Genomic DNA, 19,630 nt, shown 5'->3' on the forward strand with positions numbered 1-19,630 from the left:
TTTTCCAACTTATCTCATGTTGAGTTTTTAAAGAACCTTACTTTTGATTTAAAGAATGATTTATGTGATGCTTATGTTAAGGCTAAACTTACTCGATCTCCTTTTCCATAGAGTTCTATTAAGACGAGTGCTTGTTTTGAGTTACTCCACTGTGATATATAGGGAAAATCTTGAAAACCAGCCACTACTCATACTAGTTTTTTCTTAACTATAGTGGATGATTACAGTCGTGCATTATGGGTTTACCTTATCAAACACAAAAATGAAGCCAGTGAATGTTTAATAGTTTTCACAAAATGATAGAAACTCAATTTAGGAAATTCATAAAGGGTATTAGATGCGATAACTGGGGGTGGGGACTCACTTTGGAAAAGAGCATCACGTTGCAAACTACGTGTCCCCACACGTCGCTACAAAACGGCATCATGGAGTGGAAACATCATCATATCCTTGAAACAACTTGAGCTCTCATGTTTCGGGCTGGTCTTCCAAAATGATTTTGGGGTGAATGAATAAAGACAACAACCTACATCATCAACCGTCTCCCTTCAAAATTTCTTAGCAAAAAAACTCCTTATGAGATCCTTTTAATTCAAAAGCCCGACGATGAGGTCATGGGGACTTTTGGATGCCTAAACTACTATAAGAGTAACGAAACTGGAGGGGACAAGTTTGAACTCAGGAGGAGACCAGGAGTTTTTATGGGATATCTCCAAGGAACCAAAGGGTAGAAGATGTTTCATATCGAACATGGGAAAATGGTCGTATCTTGAGACGTCAAATTTGTTGAGACTTATTTCCCTTTTTCCAGCATAAAGGCAAGTCTTGATAATGCAAACTTCCTGGTTGATACCACCTGCTATGACATCAACCACTATGATGGGTCTAATGAGACCACTAAAAATGAAAGAGGTTGAGCCTAATCATAATGAGAACGAAAATCTGGATGACAATACAACCACTAGCCACCATAAGGATGACGTCTTGGAAAGTCCATCAACTCCTCGTGAGGATCCTAACGACAACTCACCACAACACACTCACATGGATAGTCCACCGAGAGCTAAACGAACTAGGATTCAACCATCATATCTAAAAGACTACATTATGAATTTGCCTCCTATCGTAGACCACACACAACCCACTCCTCACTCAACTTCTTTAATGGCACATTCTCTTGGAAAATATCTCCTATATGATAAATTTTCTAACATACATAGGGCTGCGTAACAGCTTTCAAAAAACAATGTACCAAAAAGCTTTAAAGAAGTTATGTAGGACCCATGGAAGGAAGCCATGCAAAAGGAAATAACGTCGCTGGAAGAACATAACACCTTGAGTCTTGAACATCTACCCAAAGGGAAACCGACCATTGACTCTAGGGAAAATGAATTATAAGCCCAAAGAAGTTTTCAAACCGTTCAAAAAACCCCAGTTATGTTTTTTCTGTTCAAGAAAACCCAACAAACTTAACCTTTTGTCTAAAAATGCCCAACTAACTTACACTTCTCATTTAGGGTCAACCGGCCAATGAAAGTCAACAAATAGCATGACTGATGACGTGTAATTAAATATCAGAAAATGACTTGTAAGACCAACGAAATTTCAAAACCATTCAGAAAGCCCCAATCATGTTTTGTTTGTTGAAAAAAACCTAACATACTTATGTTTTTGTTCAATTTTCATTAGAGGCAATCAGATTCATTAGGTATACAAATAGGTGGCAAATGACATGGCATTATATATTTAATGACATGGAATACATAGATTATAATTGCCCTTTATATATTGATTTAGGGCTTGGAGAAGAGAAAAACGAACGGCGTCTGTTTTCGATCTCTTGTAGTAGTTACTTCTTATTCTTTCTCTCAATCGTTGATGTCTAACTCAAGATCCACAAAGAAGATATTTGATGATGCAAACTCTTGTGGATGTAGGCGCCCTTTTTGGATTTGGACATCTAGAATGGAGGATAATCCAAAGATAATGTTTAGGGCTTGTTCGAATAGATGGGTAAGTGTAATTGAAATATTTATCATGTCCATTTTAATAAGTTTTTGTTTTTGAAAGAAACCAAACAAATAGATAGAATATGGACATGATAAAGCTTTCTGTTATACCTTCCCATCTGCTCGAACAAGCCCTAAACTTTGTTCGAACAAGCCATAAACTTTTTTTTTTCACTTGATGATCCTCCATTCTAGATGTACAAATCCAGAAAGGGAGCCCACATCCACAAGGGTTTTCATCATCAAATATCTTCTTTGTAGATCTTGAGTTGGACATCAACGATTGAGAGGAAGAAGTAGCTATTACAAGAGATCGAACACAGACATCATTCGTTTTTTTCTTCTCCAAGCCCTAAATCGATATATAAAGGGAAATTCTAATTTGTTTATTCCATGTCATTTAATATAATGCCATGTCATTTTCCAACTAGTTATATACTTAATGAATTTTGTTGCCTCTAATGAGAATTGAATAAAAGCGTAAGTTCACTGACTTTTTTTCAACAAACAAAACATGATTGGGGTTTTTTGAATGGTTTTGAATCTTTGTTGGTCTTACAAGTCATTTTCTGATAATTAATTACACGTTATAAGCCATGTCATTCGTTGACTTTCATTAGCCGGTTGACCCTAAATGAGAAGTGAGAGAAAGTGTAAGTTTGTTGGGCTTTTTAGACAAAAGGTTAAGTTCGTTGGGTTTTCTTAAACAGACAAAATATAATTGGGTTTTTTGAACGGTTTGAAAACTTCATTCGGCTTATAAGTCATTTTCCCTCGACTCTAAGTGGGTTTATAAGACCAAATATAAACCAACCGGTGAAATTGAGAGATACAAAGCTCGTCTCGTGGCCAAATGATTTACCCAAATTGAAGGCATTGATTATCACAACACTTTTTCCCTTGTCACTAAATTAGTTACACTTTGTTGTTTAATCACGTTAGTTTAAGGGGGATTAGTTGCTTCACCAATTGGACTTCAATAACGCGTTCTGGCATGTTAATCTTCAAGAAGCAGTTTTTTAATGTATCTACATTCCAAGAGTGGTGGAGTTGAAGATCGTTAGATACTGTGATGCGGATTGGTTGGGTTGCCTTTTCTCAAGAAGATCAAGAATTGGTTACCTTCTTCTCTTAGGAGGAGCTTCGGTTTCATGGAAGACCAAGAAGTAGTCGGTTGTCTCTAATTCCTCAGTAGAAGCTGAGTATCGCTCCATGGCAGCTACCATGAGTGAAACAATTTGTTGGTTGCATGTTGACGTGGTTGAGCCCACACCCTTATTTTGTGACAATGTTGCTACTCGTGACATTGCTAATAATCCGGCCTTTCTCGAGCGCACTAAACGCCGCCAAAATGGGTTGTCATTTTGTTTGGGAACATGTGGAATCTAAAGAAATCCTTCCACTGCATATCGATTCTAAGAACCATACTACTACTAACCTTTTCACCAAACCATTGGGCGCCCGTCAGCTTCGTTTTCTCCTTGACAGGCTAGACATTCTTGACCTTCATCCTCCATCTTGAGGAGGAGTAAAGAAATATTTTGTTTTACTTACGTATTCTTGTTAACTTACCTTCCTTTTGCTTTTTATTTCTCGCGTAATGTTTGGGAGTTTGTTTTGTGTTCTCCCTTTATAACCTTGTTTTGGTGAATGATAATAATAAGTTGCCTAAATATCGCTTTCTTCACAAATACTAACAACCAAAAAGGAAATAGTAATAGCCAATAAAATTCATTAAACAAAAACAAATCGGCCCTAATCAGCAAATATCAATTACTGGGGAGTAGGATGACAATTCATGACATGATACAAAACAAAATTAAAATTGAAATTTGTGTTTGTGTCAAAGGTAAAAAAAGAAAAAAAAACGCCTTCATGTCGTATTTGTGTTCAATATTTGACACAAAATTGACACGAGTTAACATGTGTTCTCGTGTTACTCATGTTTTGTAAGATTATTAATTTTAAATTAAAAAAACTAAAATTTTATTTTATTTTGTCTTTTCATGTTTTTCGTGTTGGTCGTTTTTATCATGTTTTAATTGTATCGTTTTTGTGTTTGTAAATCAAAACACAACATCATGTCGTGTTGCGTTAGTTTAAAATACAATACGACTGTCGGATTTGCCTCCCATATCCGTATCCCCGGGGGATTGAGAGGAAGCTGTGCTAAGACAAAAACTCCAATCTCCAAATTTTAATTAGAATTCCAATGCAAATGCCTATTCCAATTCCAATTCCAATTGGTGAGTCAAGTTGATTGCTTCCAATTTCCACTTCCTATTAAGAGACAAAACTAGAGTATATCTTACAATCAAATCAACGATAAAAAAAACTAATAACTAACTGATTCGATGACATCTTGCACCAAAACAAACATTAATTCATAATTTTTTTCAACAAATTAATAAATCAAAACATCCAATGAATATCATTAAATCATCACACAGTTAGTTACTTACCGCTGAGATTTCAGAAGGCGAGATGAGATTATGAATGAGAATTCAAGGACATCGAGAATCATCCACTCCTTGGTAGTTGGCTCCTCTGTTTTACTTCAGAGATCTAATTAGGTGCCGAAGCTTGACTCTTTTTTTTTCTTTTGAATAAGCCCCTTACCTCACATATCATTTCCAATTACAGAAAATGTCTGGTGACACTAAAGGCATCAACACTTAGGTGGTCAAAGCTTGAATTTTTTTTTTTGTGATGTGTAAAATCATGTAAACATTACATCAATGTCATGCCATTTCAAAGTGAAGTGAAATGCATACCAATAGCTTAAAAGAATGCAAGGAATGGAGAGTGGGTAAAAAATGTTTTATGCTGTGTAAATTGCTTTGATATTTGAAATTTTTTCTTAATATTTAAAATTTTCCATCTTTGTAAAGACATATCTCGATCATCTATATTACCATGTGTTTGATAAAATGCTCCATTGATATCTCTCACCATTACCTTTGATTGTTCACCATCTAATATAAAATAGAGATATATTTTAATGACTTAGGTAGGGTAAGTGGGATATAACGTTGTGCAAGAATAAAATTGTATGTTAATATTGACACACACACACACACACACACACACACACACACACACATATATATATATATATATATATATACATTTGAAAATATGAAGTAACTATAATAATTATTCGTTTTAAAACATGGAACTTACTAAATCGTAAATTAAAACAAATATAAAAAATATACCAAATTTTTTTTACATAATTTCTTGTTTGAGGGATGTGTGTATGGCGTTGTCCTTGGTTTGTAGTAGCAAGTTTTTTACAACTATAGCGATCTTCATTGACTTAATTGTTTACTACTACAAACTTTTGTTAAGCTTCTGAACAAGGAGCCATTTAGATGAATACATATTGACAGGATGCATATAGGGAACTTAATAAAAGTAAAAAACACTAAAACTCTGACTATATCAAGTAAGATATGTCAAGTCAAAGCAAATCCTTCATTAACAGATTTGAAACTTTCTGCATTGTTGGTCTTTCAAGTGGATTGGAGTTCAAACATGCTCTTGCGAGACTCAGAACCAACCTAACTTGTTTCTCAACTTGTGACGAGGGAGACGGAATCCGGATATCTCCCACATTTTCTGCCACCAGATACTCAACATACAATGTTGGTAAAGATGTTATCAGTTCTTCAGGATGCTTTCCAATCATCACTTCTAGTGCAACAACTCCAAAGCTATACACATCACATTTCTCATTTGCCACCATCGTATAAGCAAGCTCTACATCCAAAGAAGCATGGGATAAAAACAAAAATAGCGATATCAACCCCACAAGATTCTAAAATAGATACACATATATACATATTTATATATATCATGAAACTTAAGAAGATGTAGAAATACAATCACAAGATTGTGTTACCTGGCGCGATATAACCATATGTGCCTGCAATTGCGGTCCAGTTGGATGAGTCTAGCTTTAAAAGCTTGGAGGTCCCAAAATCAGAAATATGTGCCTCATAATCAGAATCGAGAAGGATGTTGGCAATGGAAATGTCTCTATGAATTATAGGAGGCGAGCAATCGTGATGCATATAAGCCAAACCATTAGCTACACCCTTTACAATATTTACCCGTTTCAACCAATCCAATTCTTTTGCCAACACATCGCTTCTTAATATTGATCCAAGGCTTCCCTTTTCAAGGTATTCATAAATCAAAAATGAGTGGCGAACATGGGAGCAATATCCATAGAGTTTCACTATGTTTCGATGCCTTATGTTCGTTAATGCTCGTACCTCATTAAGGAATCCATTATGATCAACATTTTCAGATCCTGAGTGAAGTTTCTTGACAGCTACCACATTGTTAGGTTGTAGCTCGGCTTTGTACACATTCCCATATCCTCCGGTCCCAATGCAGTATACTTCATCGAAATCATTTGTTGCCTTCAAGATATCAACATACACCACTTTTCCATCAAAACTTGTGATAGAGAAATAATCACCACTTTCTTCATCCAATGGTTTTTGTGGAGACTTTTTCTTTTGTTGTTGATAAGCAATGAGGCCATATGTGCATACACCAAGTAAAACAGCCCCTATAAGGGGGAGCATAATTACAAGGATAAGTTTATGATGAAAGGGATCATTTTTCTTTTTCATAATCTGACTTGGACAAAATTTCACTCCTGTGATATTCCCACATAAATCTGGATTGCTTTCTATGGACGCATTAACAAAGTTAGCGCAAAGGGGGATTGGACCCGAGAGCTTATTGAAAGAAAGGTTGATATCAATTCCGCGAGGCAAATTTGTAAAAACATCAGGAATGGAACCAGATAGTCTATTGTGAGAAAGATTCAACTTTTGCAAACTCTGCAAACTTTGAAATTCAGATGGTATCTCTTTCGTGAGAAAATTATGAGATAAATCAAGTTCGGTAAGATGAACTAATTTACCAATCTCGGATGGAATTTTCTCATTGAGTTTGTTATTACTAAGATTCAAGTAGTGGATATGTGCCCATTGACCAATACTTGTTGGAATCGACCCATTCAATCTATTTTTGGATAAATCGAGTACTTCAAGGAGTTCACAAAATCCAAGCTCTAGAGGTATAGCACCTGAAATTTGGTTGCCAACAAAGTACAATTCCAACATACTTTTCATCTTCCCAAACTCCTTTGGGATCTCACCAACCAAATGATTCGAAGACGGATCAAGTCTTTGTAGTTTAGTTAAATTTCCAAACTCTGGTGGAATAGAACCACTAATTTGATTGTTGTTCACCTTAAAATCAACGAGAGACTTCAATTTCCCAAGTTCACCTGGAATAGGACCAGCAAGCTCATTGTGATCCATATAAAGGAAATTTAAAGAAGTCAAATCACCAAATGATGAAGGAATACAACCACTAAGCTGATTTCTGCTAACGTAAAGATGAGTGAGAGACTTCAACTTACCGACTTCACTAGGAATGGGACCAGACAATTTGTTCTCAATTAGGTCTAACCACTGTAAGTTGCTCAGTTTTTCTAGTGATGAAGGAATAGAACCACTAAGTTGATTGATGCCTACCTCAAGATGAGTGAGAGACTTCATATTCCCAAGTTCAACAGGAATAGGACCAGAGAGTTGATTTTGGTACAAATAAAGGAGATTCAAAGATGTCAAATTACCCAATGATGAAGGAATAGAACCATTAAGTTTATTGTTGTATACCACAAGATCTGTGAGAGACTTCAAATTCCCAAGTTCAACAGGAATGGGACCAGAGAGTTGATTTTGGAACAAATAAAGTCTATTCAAAGATTTCAAATTACCCAATGATGAAGGAATAGAACCATTCAGTTGATTGTTGTGTACTGCAAGAGCTATGAGAGACTTCAAATTCCCAAGTTCAATAGGAATAGGACCAGAGAGTTTATTTTGGTACAAATAAAGGACATTCAAAGATGTCAAATTTCCCAATGATGAAGGAATATAACCACTAAGCTGATTGTTGCTAACCTCAAGCTTAGTGAGAGACTTCAAGTTCCCAAGTTCAATAGGAATAGGACCAGAGAGTTTATTTTGATACAAATGAAGGACATTCAAGGATGCCAAATTTCTCAATGATGAAGGAATATAACCACTAAGCTGATTGTTGCTCACCTGAAGATCAGTGAGAGACTTCAAATTCCCAAGTTCAATGGGAATAGGACCTGAGAGTTTATTTTGGTACAAATAAAGGACATTCAAAGATGTCAGATTTCCCAATGAAGAAGGAATAGAACCAATAAGTTGATTGGTGCTCACATCAAGATTAGTGAGAGACTTCAAATTCCCAAGTTCAGTAGGAATGGGACCAGAGAGTTGATTTTGATACAAATAAAAGACATTCAACGATGTCAAATTACCCAATGATAAAGGAATAGAACCATTAAGTTGATTGTTGCTCAGACTAAGATCAGTGAGAGACTTCAAATTCCCAAGTTCAATAGGAATGGGACCAGAGAGTTGATTTTGGTACAAATAAAGGACATTCAAAGATGTCAAGTTTCCCAATGAAGAAGGAATAGAACCAATAAGTTGATTGGTGCTCACATCAAGATTAGTGAGAGACTTCAAATTCCCAAGTTCAGTAGGAATGGGACCAGAGAGTTGATTTTGATACAAATAAAAGACATTCAACGATGTCAAATTACCCAATGATAAAGGAATAGAACCATTAAGTTGATTGTTTCTCAGACTAAGATCAGTGAGAGACTTCAAATTCCCAAGTTCAATAGGAATGGGACCAGAGAGTTGATTTTGGTACAAATAAAGGACATTCAAAGATGTCAAGTTTCCCAATGAAGAAGGAATAGAACCAATAAGTTGATTGGTGCTCACATCAAGATTAGTGAGACACTTCAAATTCCCAAGTTCAGTAGGAATGGGACCAGAGATATTGTTTGAGAATAAGTGCAAGATGGTTAGCTGGTGTAGGTTTCCTATTTCAGTTGGTAATACTCCAGAAAACTTATTGGATGAAAAATCAAGATATACCAATTTGGACAAAAGTTGGATTTCTGGTGGGAAGGGGCCAAAGAAGTTGTTTAGACTGAGATCAAAATGTGTAAGATTGTGTAGCGAAGAGAATGAAAATCGATGAAGCGTACCCTTTAATCCAGATGATGTGAGGTTCAACTTCTGAATGCTCCCATCAGCATTGCAAACCACTCCAAACCAAGAAGTGCATGAAATCGATGCACTGGAATTCACAGTGAGGGGAATCCATGAAGAGAGCAATGAGTTTTTTGGGATTTCAAGGCTTGCTTTCCATTTAAGAAGAGCATTGGTTTCATCCAAAGAAGCAGAAGTGAAATTTGGAATGAAGAAGAGGGTGATGATTAGTAGAGCCAGAGAGAAAAATAAGAACTTTGAAGAAGACATTATTTCTTTGCCAAGTTGCTTTCAATAAGAAAAGGAACGGTTTGCATGTCCTAATTTATACTTGCGCTTCCTTCTTCCCGTGTTTTCTTTTTCAGGTGGTCGAAAAGGAAATTTGGACAATGTCATATTTTTCCACAAGGCTTGTCTTTTGACGTGTCAAAATTTTCCACAAAAGTGTGTATTACACTATGAATTGTATATATCTTTCATGACATTAATCCTTTTTTTTTAGAACAATAAATTTCGTTGTAACCCGAAATTTAGAAAGTTGCTAGGATTACAAAAAGAATCCATGCGTTATTATATGTTATTAATTGTTGGATTTAACAATGTAATAGTACAACTTAACTTGATTATTTAGACATATTTATTTTTGTTTTCTGATAAATGCTAATAGAATTTTCACTTCGACTGTGTTTTACTTCATAATTAGTTCTGTAACTAAGACTAAACTAAGACTATTGTACAGATGATCCATGTGAAAACTGTGTGAATGGGGTCAATGGAGATAGGGACATAACATATCGGTCCTTTAAAATAATCCAAAAAAAAGGACATGGTGTTTTCATTGAAGGTGTGAATAAGGGAAAACCGTAAATTAAAGAATATAAATATGAAGATATTTAAATAAAAACTGATGGTTCTTATTTTTCCCTGCATTTATTTCATCTTTTAATCTCTTTTATATCCTGCAAAAACGACAAAAAAGTTTCATACTTGTACAGACATAAAAATGAAGATAGTTAAATAAAAAGTGAAATACAAGCTATGTTGTTGTTTGTTTCTCATATTTCTACAACTAATTAGTTTACACAAATCTTTAGAATTCATCTGCACATCCCATTTGGTGACCAATTCTTTCTCTTGGGGTCCTTCTCTTCACATACTAGTGACAGAATTCGCTACAGATTTTTTGTTGGAATAAAAAGTGCAGTATAACTTGGATTAAATTGTTAGACATAAATATTTCTGTTTTCCAAGTAATTTTAATAATACTTTTATTCCAAAAGAAAACATACAAAGCAAGACTTAATTCCAACTTTCTTTTAGGTGCTGTGAAAACGTCAACACCAAGACACCAACATGAATTTTACCCAATTGAAGGATAGCAATTGAATCTCATCAAATGCTTTATGTTGATGATTAAAAACTCTGGAATTGCGTGTTTTCCAAAGAGACCATATAATGTTATAGAACAAGGCTCCCAACAATTCTACTTTCATACCCCTGTTTGGAGAAGTACGCAACATCCTTGAAGAATACCAGGGTTTCGACACCATTGACAACACCAATTCCAGATTCCCAAGTGCAGAAACCGCAACCAAATCATGCTGAATACGCAAATTCATATTGAATACATCTGAAACCGCTTTATTATCATTTGAATCCAACCAAATGTGAGTTTAATGAATATTAACTGTTTAGGATCATTTGTACACGTTAGTTGCAAAAACATGAGTTTTAATGAATAATAATTAACTGTTTGATGAAATGACTGAATGATTTTTTTTTTTTTAATTTAATGCCACGTCAGCTGTATTGTATTCGTTTGTTCATAGTGGGCGTTCATTTGCAATGGTATATATATATTACCTAACGTTACACTTTAGAATGTGAACCGGACTTACTTATTTTTGTAGCTAGTTAATGTTCTTATGGTCGTGTCTTTAGCAAAACTTGCTTAACATTAAATATCATGTCTTTCAAAAAGATTTGATTCCCATCAATACATATGTGGAGGGAGAGCCCTTGTTTTATTTTGAGGTGGCATTTTCTCATTATCTAGTGATTTAATCTACCAAAACAGAGGGCTACAACCTGGGGAAAAAAATCAGTTCATGCTGAGCTTGTATGAAGGAGTTATGGCGTTCAAAGTTCCAAAACCGAAGAAACCCGAGAACCGAAAACCGAACCGAAAGACCAATTTGGTTCCAGTTACGGTATGCGGTTCGATTTTTTTGTTTTTTTTTTCTCATCCCTAGTTTCCAGTTGCTAAGATTTACACTCTAAACTTTTTCTTCCCTTCATAATCTGTATTGTATCATAGTGGGTGGTGACATGATATCTTAAGATACAAGATGGATGTCACATATTTGAGGTATTTAGGTGGTCAAAGCTTGACATATTTTGTGATATAGAAAATCATTTAACATTACATCCATCTTCATGCCATATCATGTTGAAATTAAATGAAGGAGAGATGAGCCATAAACCAGTAAGAAGTTGAATCCACATGAACTCCTATTCTAGTTATATTTCAAAGAGAAGTGGAATGCATACCAATAACTAGAATTAGTCATGTATGTTTTAGTTGAACTATTTAGTTAGTTATCTTGTGTAAATGTTTTAGGCTGTCAAATTTGGAATTCAATAGCTAAAAAGCATGCTACGAATGGAGTGTGAATCAAAAATGTTCCAAAATGTTTAAAATGCATTGATATATGATTTTTTTTCTTAATATTTAAAATTTTCCATCTTTGTAAAGACACATCCCATCTATTATACCATTTGTTTGATCAAATTCTACTATGACATATCTCACCATTAGTTTTGATTGCTCATCATAAAATCTAGAATAGAAATATATTTTGTATATTTGAATGACTTAGGTGGGGTACAGGTTGTATAATAACATGATGTACGACCAAAATTATGGCCCCTATATAATATTAACCACGTGTTTACCCACACGTTGTGCGAAATCGTATGGTAAATACTGACAGATATATTTTTTTTAAAGTATGACATTGTTATAATAATTATTCATTTTAAAACATGTAACTTACTAAATAAATAAAAATTGAAACAAATATAAAAAGTATACCAACAAAATTTTACAAAATTTCTTGTTTGGGGGATGCTTGCATGGCGTTGTCCTTGGTTTCCAGTAGTGTGTTTTTAGAAGTATAACTACAAGCATATGCGAAGTTTCTTAACAAAATGCCATTCAAATGAATACATATTGGCAGGGTGCATATAGGGAACTTAAGAAAAGTAAAGAACACCGAAAGTACACTATATTGATCAGGCAAGACATGTTAATTCAAAGCAGATCCTTCATTAACAGATTTGAAACTTGCTGCATTGTTGGTCTTTCAAGTGGATTGGAGTTCAAACATGCTCTTGAGAGACTCAGAACCAACCTAACTTGTTTCTCAACTTGAGATGCAGGAGGAGGTATCCGACTATCTTCCACATTTTCTGGCACCAGATAATCAGAAGGCAGTGTTGGTAAAGATGTTACGAGATCTCCTGGATGCTTTCCCAGTATCACTTCTAGTGCAACAACTCCAAAGCTATACACATCGCATTTCTCATTTGCCACCATCGTATAAGCAAGCTCTACATCCAAAGAAACATGAGATAAAAACAGAAAAATCTATATCAACCCACAAGATTCTGACATAGATACATATATGTGCATATACTTATTTATATATCTCATGAAACTTAAGAAGATGTAACCATATGTGCATGCAATTGTGTTACCTGGTGCGATATAACCATATGTGCCTGCAATTGCGGTCCAGTTGGATGAGTCTAGCTTTAAAAGCTTGGAGGTCCCAAAATCAGAAATATGTGCCTCATAATCAGAATCAAGAAGGATGTTGGGAATGGAAATGTCTCTATGAATTATAGGAGGCGAGCAGTCGTGATGCATATAAGCCAAACCATTAGCTACACCCTTTACAATATTTACCCGTTTCAACCAATCCAATTCTTTTGCTAAGACATCGCTTCTTAAGATTGATCCAAGGCTTCCCTTTTCAAGGTATTCATAAATCAAAAATGAGTGGCGAACATGGGAGCAATATCCATAGAGTTTCACAATGTTTCGATGCCTTATGTTCGTTAATGCTCGTACCTCATTAAGGAATCCATTGTGATCAACATTCTCAGATGATGGGTGAAGTTTCTTGACAGCTACCACGTTGTTAGGTTCTAGCTCGGCTTTGTACACGGTCCCATATCCTCCTGTCCCAATACAGTATGCTTCATCGAAATCATTTGTTGCCTTCAAGATATCAACATACGCTACTTTTCCATCAAAACTTGTAATTGAGAAATAATCACCACTTTCTTCATCCGATGGTTTTTGTGGAGACTTTTTCTTTTGTTGTTGATAAGCAATGAGGCCATACATGAATACACCAAGTATAAGAGTCCCGATAAGAGGGACCATAATTACAAGGATAAGCTTATGATGGAAGGGATCATTTTTCTTCTTCACAATCTGACTTGGACAAAGTTTCAATCCCGTAATATTCCCACACAAATCTGGATTGCTTTCTAAGGACGCATTCACAAAGTTAGCGCAAGAGGGGACTGAACCTGAGAGCTCATTGTAAGAAAGGTTGATAAAAATCCCGTTAGGCATATTAGTAAAAGCATCAGGAATAGAACCGGATAGTCTATTGTGAGAAAGATCCAATTGTTGCAAACTTTGCAAACTTTGAACTCTAGATGGTATCTCTTTCGTGAGAAAATTATGAGATAAATCGAGTTCCACAAGATGAACTAATTTATCAATCTCGGATGGAATTTTCTCAATGAGCTTGTTATTACTAATATTCAAGTAGTGGATTTGTGCCCATTGACCGATACTTCTTGGAATCGACCCATTCAATCTATTTTTGGATAGATCAAGTACTTCAAGGAGCTCACAAAATCCAAGCTCTAGAGGTATAACACCTGAAAGTTGGTTGCCAGCCAAGGACAAATCCAACATATTTTTCATCTTCCCAAACTCCTTTGGGACCTCACCAACCAAATGATTCGAAGACAGATTAAGTCTTTGTAGTTGAGTTAAATTTCCAAACTCTGGAGGAATAGAACCACTAATTTGATTGTTGTTAGCCCGAAAATCAGTGAGATACTTCAACTTCCCAAGTTCACCAGGAATGGGACCAGCAAGCTCATTTTGATGCATATAAAGGAGAATTAAAGATAGCAAATCACCAAATGATGAAGGAATAAAACCACCAAGCTGATTTTTGACCACCGAAATATGAGTGAGTGACTTCAACTTCCCAAGTTCACTAGGAATGGGACCAGATAGTTTATTATCACCGAGTGTTAGCCACTGTAGTTTGCTGAGGTTTGCTAGGGATGATGGAATAGAACCACTAAGCTGATTGTTGTACACCAAAAGATGGGTGGGAGTCTTCAAATTCCCAAGTTCAATAGGAATGGAACCAGAGAGTTGATTATGGTCCAAATAAAGGGCATTCAAATTTGTCAAATCACCCAATGATGAAGGAATAGAACCACTAAGTTGATTGTAGTACACCACAAGATAAGTGAGAGATTTTAATTTCCCAAGTTCAGCAGGAATGGGACCTGAGAGTTGATTTTGGTCCAAATAAAACATATTCAAAGATGTCAAATTACCGAATGATGAAGGAATAGAACCACTAAGCTGATTGAGGCTCACCACAAGATCAACGAGAGACTTTAAATTCCCAAGTTCAGGAGGAATAGAACCAGAGAGTTGATTTTGGTCCAAATAAAGGAAATTCAAAGATGTCAAATTACCGAATGATGAAGGAATAGAACCACTAAGCTGATTGATGCTCACCTCAAGATCAGTGAGAGACTTCAAATTCCCAAGTTCAATAGGAATGGGACCAGAGAGTTGATTTTGGTACAAATTAAGGAGATTCAAAGATGTCAAATTACCCAATGATGAAGGAATAGAACAAGTAAGTTGGTTTTCAGTCACGTCAAGCTCAACAAGAGACTTTAAATTCCCAAGTTCAACAGGAATGGGGCCAGAGAGTTGATTTTGGTATAAATAAAGGACATTCAAAGATGTCAAATTACCCAATGATGAAGGAATAGAACCACTAAGTTGATTTTTGTACACCACAAGATGAGTGAGAAACTTCAAATTGCCAAGTTCAATAGGAATGAGACCAGAGATATTGTTCGAGTATAAGGACAAGATGGTTAGCTGGTGCAGGTTTCCTATTTCTGGTAGGATTACTCCAGAAAACTTGTTCAATGAAAAGTCAAGATATACAAGTCTGGACAAGTGTCTTACTTCTGGTGGGATGGGGCCATACAAGTTGTTTAGATTGAGATTAAAATGTGTAAGATTGTGTAGCAAATAGAATGAAAATCGATGAAGCGTACCCTTTAATCCAGATAATGTGAGGTTCAACTTCTGAATGCTCCCATCAGCATTGCAAACTACTCCAAACCAAGAAGTGCATGGAACTGATGCACTGGAATTCAAAGGGAAGGGAATCCATGAAGAGAGCAAGGAGTTTTTTGGGATTTGAAGGCTTGCTTTCCATTTAAGAAGAGCATTAGCTTCCTCTAAAGAAGCAGAAGTAAAATTTGGTATGGGGGAGAGTGTGATAATTAGTAGAGTTAGAGAGAATAGTAGGAAGTTTGATGAAGACATTATTTGCTTTGCCATGTTGCTTTCAATAAAAAATGAATGGTTTGCATGTCCTAATTTATAGTTGAGCTACCCTTTTCTCTTGTTTTCTTTTTCACATGCTCGAAATGGAAATTTGGACAATGTCATATTTTTCAACAGGCATGTCTTTTAACGTGTCAAAATTTTCCACAAAGGTGTGTATTACACTTTGAATTGTATCTATCTGTCATGACATTGATCCTTTTTTTAGAACAATAAAATTCGTTGTAACCCGAAATTTAGAAAGGCGTGAGGTTTACAATAAGATTCCATGTGGTATTATATGTTATTGTTGGATTTAACAATGTAATAATATAACTTAACTTGATCATTTAGACATATTTATTTTTGTTTTCTGATAAATGCTAATAGAAATTTCACTCCAACTGTGTTTTACTTCATAATTAATTATGTATGTGAGACTACTATTATTATGCAGATGATCCACGTGAAAACTGTGTGAAATGTGTCAATGGGGACAGGGACATAGCCACATAGGGCCCTTTAAAAGAATCCAAAAAACAAATGGACATGGAGTGTTCCTTGAAAGTGTGAATGAGGGAAAACCCGAAAAGAATATAAATATGAAGATAATTAAATAAATACTAATGTTCTTATTGTTCCCTGCAATCTATTTCATTCATCTGTTAATTCCTTTTATCTCCTGAGGTGTGTAAAACGTCGCATACTTACATAGACTTAAAAATGAAGATAATTAAATAAATTTAAAGTGCAGTACTACAGCTGTATTATTGTTTGTTTTTCATAGATCGAGTCCTTATCTGCACATATTAGCGACAGAGTTCGCTACAAAACAAAATCAGTTGAATTTCACCAAAGCAACACCTGGGGCAAAATGGTCAAAATTTGAATCGAGAGGGAGGAAACATTTGTACATGTGAGTCTAATGAATGTTAAGAAATGCCTCAACGATTTTTTTTTTTTGAGTAGTGTTGTGATATCATAGAGTACTTGAAAACAAATAATATTTATAGAAAATAAATGTCTCCAAACATTTGTTAGTTCTGCCCCAAAAATTTGTACACACCCAATACAGAATCAGAGAAGAATGGTTCCTAGGTAATGGTATTAGGTAACATTAAACTTTAAAATGTGAACCAAACTTACTTATATTTGTAGCTGTTTAATGTTCTTATGAAGTCTTTGGCAATTAAAACTTGCTTAACACTAAATATCATGTTTTTGGAAAATCTGATGGCCATCAATATATATGTTGAGGGAGAGCCCTTGTTTTATTTCTTTCCAGATTGCAATAATTAACAATATTCACAAATATATGACAATCAGTTTGCAATTTCTTCCATGATCTATAACTCGCAATCAGTATCTCAACCCCATTTTATATACAAACTAGGCGAATACTCGCGTGTTGCGCAAAATTCAACAATATTTTTGAAATATTTAAAAGAAAATATTTTTTAAATATATCAATGACGTTGTTGTTAACTCTTATATAATAAATCTTATAATAACTTGGTATAAGCATTGTTTATTTTGAATTATATAATAATGTAGACATATTTTAAATTTTTATAGTCTCGATGGCCTCTACTTGCGGGTTACTCATTAATAAAATTAAATATAATATATAGTTTAATGATATTTATAGGTGTTGTTATGATTAATTAATTTTAAAAAGTTTATTTGCTTAATATTTTAATTTCTATCATTGTAATTATTTTAAACATCAAACATTTTTTTATTTTTAAAGGTAACAATATAACTTTTGTATATAATGTTAATTTTAATTATTGTTGTTGTAAGTTGTTTAAAATAATATATTTGGAAACTCTTAATTATTTTAATTTGCTTTCAGAAATTTAATTTTTATAAATTTTTTTTTGATGAATATTATTAGTTTCTTTGACTGTAATTATTTAAAACAACAAATATTGTTTTTGGTTTTAAATATAACATTATAATTTTTTTATATAATATTACTTTTAACTATTCTTATTTTAAGTTATTTTTAAGCTACTTATTTGAAAAATCTTAATGATTATAAAAAGTATTTTCATTGTCTTTTTTTTTGTTAACTTTTGATTACAATTTAGGTTTAACAGTATGATTTATAACTTTTAACTATTTGTAAAATAGTCTCTTAATTTTTTCTAAGTTTAACTAAAATTTTGATTTAAGTTAACCATTTAAATTATATCGAAGTTAATTATTTAACTGTTTTATTCTACTTATATCTTAAGGCTACCAACAACCTCTTCATTTAAACTATTTAATTTGAATATCCTTCTTTTGTACTTTTCAGAAAAATTGTATTATGTTTTGGTTTTCGTTTCAAAATGTGAGACTTTGGTGAACTTTTTCCAAAAAAAGCAAACAACGGTACCAAAAAATTAAGACCTAATATTATAAACAGCCAGATTTTGCAATTAAAAAACACATATATGACTCCACTCTTTAAAAACCAAATACACCTTTTATTCTACTTACATCTTAAGACTAACTACAACCTCTTCATATTAAAGTATTTAGACAAAACCTCATAAATGGTCCCTATGGTTTCCCGAAATCTAGGATATAATTCCTAAATTTTAAAAACTCATAGATGGTTTCTGGAGTTTTAAAACTTTTAAAAAACAATCTATGTGGTCTCAAAACTTTTAACAAATAGTCTTTCACTCACATAAAAAGACTTATTTACCCTTTTTAATATATTTTTGATTTCTTTCTTTAAATATATTTTAAAACAAGGAAAAACAAAATAAATAACTTGGGCTCTCTCTCTCTCTCTCTCTCTGTATATATATATATATATATATATATATATATATATATATATATATATATAGTTTATGGCCGCTTCTCTATAGTACCAGTTGTTGCTTCATTGAATTCGCTTCATTAATAGGCTCACGATTTGACTTTGATCGTTATGGACTAGTACCAAGGTCGAGTCCTAGACAAGCGGACCTTATTTTAATAGCCAGAATAGTAACAATGAAAATGGCCCCTTCCTTAGTGAGATTATACATGCAAATGCCTGAACCAAAATATGTTATTGCTATGGGATCATGTACAAATACAGGAGGGATGTTCGGTACCAATTCTTGTTGATAAGATAATTCCTATGGATGTATATTTGTCGTGATGTCCACCTAAACCAGAAGCAATTATAGATGTTATAACAAAACTTCGTAAGAAAATATCTCGGGAAATCTATCCGGATAGAACTATGTCTCAGCGAGAGAATCGTTGTTTTACTACCCATCACAAGTTTGAGGTTAGGCATAGTATTCATATTGGAAATTACGACCAAGGATTCCTTTATCAACCAACATCTTCCTCAGAGATTCCTCCTGAAACATTTTTCAAATACAAAAGTTCAGTATCTTCCCCTGAATTAGTAAATTATACAGGATTCATTTGCACAAAATAAAAGTCGCGACTCAATCTTCATAAATTTCATCGTAAATGTGAAATACTAATAAAAAAAATGTGGGAGAGATAAAAAAGATGTAAGGGTTATTTGTCTGCTTGGCTAGTTAAGTATGGGCTAATTCATAGATATTTGGGCTTTGATTACTAAGGAATAGAGACTTTACAAATCAAACTGGGGGATTGGCATTCCATTGCTGTCATTTTATATGTATATGGTTACAATTATCTCCGCTCCCAATGTGCCTACGAGGTAGCACCAGGCAGACTATTAGCTAGTGTGTGTGTGTGTGTATATATACATATATATATATATATATACATATATATGTATATATGATGTTTAGGTTTTGCAAACACATCCATGGCAGGTTTTGAAA

The 19,630-nt window shown here is 34.1% G+C and overlaps 2 protein-coding genes across 2 annotated transcripts; both read right to left on the reverse strand.

Annotated features, from left to right (window-relative positions):
• Positions 1-5,192: 5,192 nt before the first annotated feature.
• LOC145092828 (uncharacterized) lies at positions 5,193-9,474 on the reverse strand. The gene is made up of 2 exons (XM_079030812.1): positions 5,914-9,474; positions 5,193-5,771 (listed from the first exon to the last, which is right to left on the reverse strand). Exons 1-2 carry the CDS (start codon positions 9,407-9,409, stop codon positions 5,473-5,475), a joined length of 3,795 nt encoding a protein of 1,264 aa, XP_078886938.1. The 5' UTR covers positions 9,410-9,474; the 3' UTR covers positions 5,193-5,472.
• Positions 9,475-12,192: 2,718 nt separating this feature from the next.
• LOC145092829 (uncharacterized) lies at positions 12,193-15,826 on the reverse strand. The gene has a single exon (XM_079030813.1). The coding sequence runs from the start codon at positions 15,816-15,818 to the stop codon at positions 12,789-12,791; it is 3,030 nt and encodes a 1,009-aa protein (XP_078886939.1). The 5' UTR covers positions 15,819-15,826; the 3' UTR covers positions 12,193-12,788.
• Between the last annotated feature and the right edge of the window lie 3,804 nt (positions 15,827-19,630).

Source organism: Lactuca serriola, chromosome 3, assembly GCF_051521515.1.
Source record: "Lactuca serriola cultivar US96UC23 chromosome 3, Lser_US96UC23_V15, whole genome shotgun sequence".
In the NCBI taxonomy this organism is placed as follows: domain Eukaryota; kingdom Viridiplantae; phylum Streptophyta; class Magnoliopsida; order Asterales; family Asteraceae; genus Lactuca; species Lactuca serriola.